The sequence below is a fragment of the Leguminivora glycinivorella genome, chromosome 24 (assembly GCF_023078275.1).
Source record: "Leguminivora glycinivorella isolate SPB_JAAS2020 chromosome 24, LegGlyc_1.1, whole genome shotgun sequence".
Classification (NCBI taxonomy): domain Eukaryota; kingdom Metazoa; phylum Arthropoda; class Insecta; order Lepidoptera; family Tortricidae; genus Leguminivora; species Leguminivora glycinivorella.
This window is the reverse complement of record NC_062994.1, coordinates 9515216-9519736: the sequence shown is the minus strand read 5'-3', so window position 1 is coordinate 9519736 and position 4521 is coordinate 9515216. Positions and strand designations below refer to the sequence as shown.

The following is a 4521-nucleotide window of genomic DNA, read 5'->3' as shown; positions in this document are numbered from 1 at the left end:
AATAAAACCAAATAAGTATTTAACATGTTTTTTTAATAATAAGTAACAACTTAGAACTAATTAACGTACAATGTACATAAAGCAAAAATTTAAGTAATCAATTCAACAATAGATACATCTAATAATGTATTATCATCTGTCATTGAATATACATACACACATATTTATTGAATTGGGTAGGTAAAGTGTTTGAAGATAGGCAAATCATATAATTTTCTGGTAGAATACGTTACAACGGTCACGGAAAGGTGGTATAATTTATTTTATTAATTATTTTTTTATCCCCCGACGCAAAAACGACGGGGTGTTATAAGTTTGACGTGTCTGTCTGTCTGTCTGTCTGTCCATCTGTCTGTGTGTGTGTCTGTCTGCGGAATTGTAGCTCCCGAACGGATGAACCGATTTAGATTTAGTTTTTTTTTGTCTGAAAGCTGAGTAAGTCGGGAGTGTTCTTAGCCATGTTTCATGAAAATCGGTCTACTATGTCGCAGTCGGGGGTTTTTTCAAAATTTTTTTTTTAGTAACCGAAATGACATTTGTGAAATTTAATGGCAGGTCAGGTGACAATGCCTTTACGCCTGAATGTAAGAAATTAGACAAAAAGTGACGTCAACTGTCAGTGTCAAATAGCTGTCATTGGTGTTTTTTTCTAATTACTTATATTCAGTACGCGCAAAGGCATTCACCTTATCTGCCATTAAATTTCACAAATGTCAAAGATTCACCTTTCTGTGATCGTTATAACGTATTCTATCACAAAATTATATTATTTGCCTATATTCAAAAAACTTTACTTACCAAATTAATTAATTTAACCACTGATGACGATACCAGTGGTACAGATACTGGTGTAATTAAAAACCACAAACAAGAAGAATTTTATGTCAAAGGAGGAACATAAATGATGATTCAGGATAAAAAGAGTCAGTCAATGATAAAGCAAAAGGAACACAAGTGTCACACGAACTGGGTTCAAACAAAATAGGTTTGAATTGAACGTAGATATAGGAACTATTGAACTATACATTGGTGGTATATATTCATTACAAGCTACTGGTATATCAAAAATTGGTAGAACAGAGGAATCGAAACTAGGTTAGAACTGTAAGGATTGACTGGAGGGAGTTTTGCTAAACTAGGTGAGGCTGGTAATCTTTTTGAAAGTAATTGTGACATAACATTTTTGGTTAAAGTATTTACGATTCTGTTTATAGGTGATATTGCAGATGATGCTCCTGATAAACATTCAGCTTGATTTCGATTTGAGGGTAACAAAGGATATTGAGGAGCAAATGGTTGAATAGCAATACAAACAGAAGGTAAGTTAGAAATAGGAGAAATGCAAGTGTCAGTCAATGATAAAGAAGGAGTAACACTTATAGATGAAGATGGTAAGTTGTTGACAAATGGAACTTGAGATAGTGATTGCAAAGGGATAAAATTAGGAGTAATCATGGGATTTAGGGACTGTATGTTGTTGTTACAAAGGTCTTGATTGAAAATAAGAGGTTGAATAAATGGTTGAGGACATTGTGAGTTAGATATTGCAATATTTGGTACAGATGGAGCTATATTTGTCATTGGTGAAACATTGTTTACTGAGTTGACTCGTGGAGTTAGCATTATATTTGTTGAACATGGTACTGAAGTTCTTAATGAAGAAATTGAATTAGAGTTAGGCGGTGCAATGGAGATTGGCACTGATAGATCTTGGAGTGTCAACTTCTTTGAATTACACATACCAGAGCATGAAATTGTTGGAAGTTGTGCTGGGCACGAAAGAGTATCTAGGGAGACAAAGTTATTACATATCGGTTGTCCGTCAAGTAACGTTTCACCAAAAGGTAAAATATTAATAGAAGTAGAAGGATTTTGGGCTTGTCTTGCTTTCGCAAGATTCATTATTTGTAATGCTTGAGCTAGATTATCATTTGGCGTAAATGTCGGAACGCAATTACAGTTATTATTAAGGTTCGATTCAGTTTCACAGTTGCAATTTTGGTTGTTGTCACCGTTTATGCTAGCATCATTATTTTCTTTTTGGTACAAATTATTTTGTGCAATGGTAAGCAACTGAGGACATCCTTGATTATTTTGATTGACTTGGCCAACACAATTATTATTATTTACGTTCTCGGAACAATCGACATTGTTGCTTGATGAAGAAAGTGCTTTCTTCTTCAGAAGAGACTCTTTATTATACACTGGAATAGTTTTTAACTGAGGACAACCTTGGTTATTATTGTTATTATCATTCTTGTTATCTTTGATCATTTTCGCTATGTTCAAATTACTTTCAGGTTTAAACATATTGTTTGCTGTGTTATCATATTGAATGCAAGGAATATTATTTTGAGCGGAAACTGCTCCTAGTTGTGGACATCCTCTATTATCGTCATTGTTTTGTACAACTGATTTAACAGCAACAGTTTCTGATCGCATTTTTGGTATGACATCATTACGGATTCTTAAAACACTTTCTGGAATAATATTTGTATTAACTGTATTTGCGCAATTAGCATCATTATTTACAGAAGATTGAGACACACATATGTTATTTTGTAAAGCTTTGGCTTTCATCAAATTATTATTCAACCGAATCATGTCTGATGGAGAAACATTTTCCACGATTGGTTGATTTTGTATATCGCCTGACACACACTGCACAGTCTGTTTCGAATTCATAATATTAGAAGAATCAAATACCGGCGTATTAAGAGTAGGTCTTAGGTTTGTAAATAATGGTGAACATCTAGCAGGATTGGATAATAAACAATCACATTCCACACTGTTTGATAAATTACTTGAATCTTCAGAATCACATCTAAGACATGGCACATTTATAGAAGGACACGGATTAAGCTGAGGCACTGAAGGAAAACTGGAGAAGAAATTCGAAGGAAAATTATTATTTGAAGAACATTCTTCTTCAAATGATGAACATGCAGTGTTACGTAATTCTCTTTTCAACTCATTTGATTTTGAATCTATACTAACTTTAGGGATAATTGTATAAACTGATTTAGACGGTGTGACTTGTGATGTGTCTAGTGTTACATCATTAAGCAAACTGGTAGATGTAGTAACTGGATTTTGTAAAATAACATTTGGTTGAATATTGATCGATGTTGGTATATTTATGGCCCACGCATCTGCCATTAGAGTTTGATCATTTTCGGTGCCTTCAATTGGTAATAAGTTATTTTCACCTATTGGTAAACCTATGACAAGCTGGAAGTTTTTTGGTGATGAAGTGCTGATGACTGGAGAAGATGGAATGATTATATGTGATGATTCATCATTCGATGATGATTCCGGTGATGGCAGTGATGATATAGCTGATATACTTGCAAAGGGTAATCCGCCGATGGATCTGAATAGAAGTATCTGAAAATGTAATATGAATTATTAACCAAAGAATAGTCCCAAATTGTACTGAACATATTATTTTAATGTCTAACCTAAGAGGGTTCATAAACGTACACTAAAAGTTATCAAGCCGATAAAATTCGTTTGTTTCTTTCCGACGGAAATTCCGATGTATTGGTGTTAATGTGATAGAAAAGGACAAACGAGCTTTATCGGCTTGATAACTTTAGCGAATTTTATGAATAAGGGGGTTAATGTTTAGCCAGAGGAGATCGCTTAAAGGACTAAGTTCACTTTTGTACAAATAACAAGACAAGTGTTTATATCTGTTGTTCTATTTATTGTAGGTACAGAAACGGACTTTACTACTAAATCGGGTGTTTTTCATAAAAATAAATTAGAAACAGTCTACGATAGACTTTTTAACATTTAAATTTTCTTTGTTATCATTTCACCCGAACAATTTACGTCGTTAATTTAGTCAAAAGTAAAGGGGTAAAAAGTTTAATTCTGATTTTATTTATATGGCAATTCTTGAATTTTCACTTTAAATAAGTTATTACTTTCAAACTGTCTTTTTATTTCATACCAAAACTATGTAGGTACCTATTCATCATCCTCCTTGGGTTATCCCAGCATTTTCCACGGCTCATGGGAGCCTGGGGTTCGCTTTGACAACTAATCCCAAGATTTGGCTTAAACACTAGTTTTTACGATATCGACTGCCATCTGACCTTCCAACCCGAAGGGTAGACCTTATTGGAATTAGTCCGGTTTCCTAACGATGTTTTCCTTCACCGAAAAGCGACTGGCAAATATCAAAAATGACATGTAGGTCTATTATGTCAAATTAATAGATATATATTCTTACCTGACATAAAAAAAGGTGGGTAAAGTATTTTGGGGCGCCCCCATACTGCACGGCACTGACACGAAAATGGCCATATCTGCAAATTCGACTCCTATTTGTAACCTTTTGTTATCTTACTGATAAAAAAACAATATTTATATTAGTGGGTAATCATTGCTAAAGATAGGTAATCGAAATGTTACAGTTACCTAACTTGTGGAAGGCACACCGTGTATACTTTCTGTTATGTCAGTAAAACAAACATACATACACTCATGCCTGTTTTCCTGAAAGGGGTAAGC

At 34.0% G+C, this 4521-nt stretch overlaps 1 protein-coding gene across 1 annotated transcript; it reads right to left on the bottom strand.

The window, feature by feature from the left end:
• Window positions 1–654: 654 nt before the first annotated feature.
• LOC125238801 (probable basic-leucine zipper transcription factor S) lies at window positions 655–4314 on the bottom strand. The gene is made up of 2 exons (XM_048146244.1): window positions 4241–4314; window positions 655–3387 (listed from the first exon to the last, which is right to left on the bottom strand). Exon 2 carries the CDS (start codon window positions 3157–3159, stop codon window positions 1051–1053), a length of 2109 nt encoding a protein of 702 aa, XP_048002201.1. The 5' UTR covers window positions 3160–3387; window positions 4241–4314; the 3' UTR covers window positions 655–1050.
• Window positions 4315–4521: the final 207 nt, after the last annotated feature.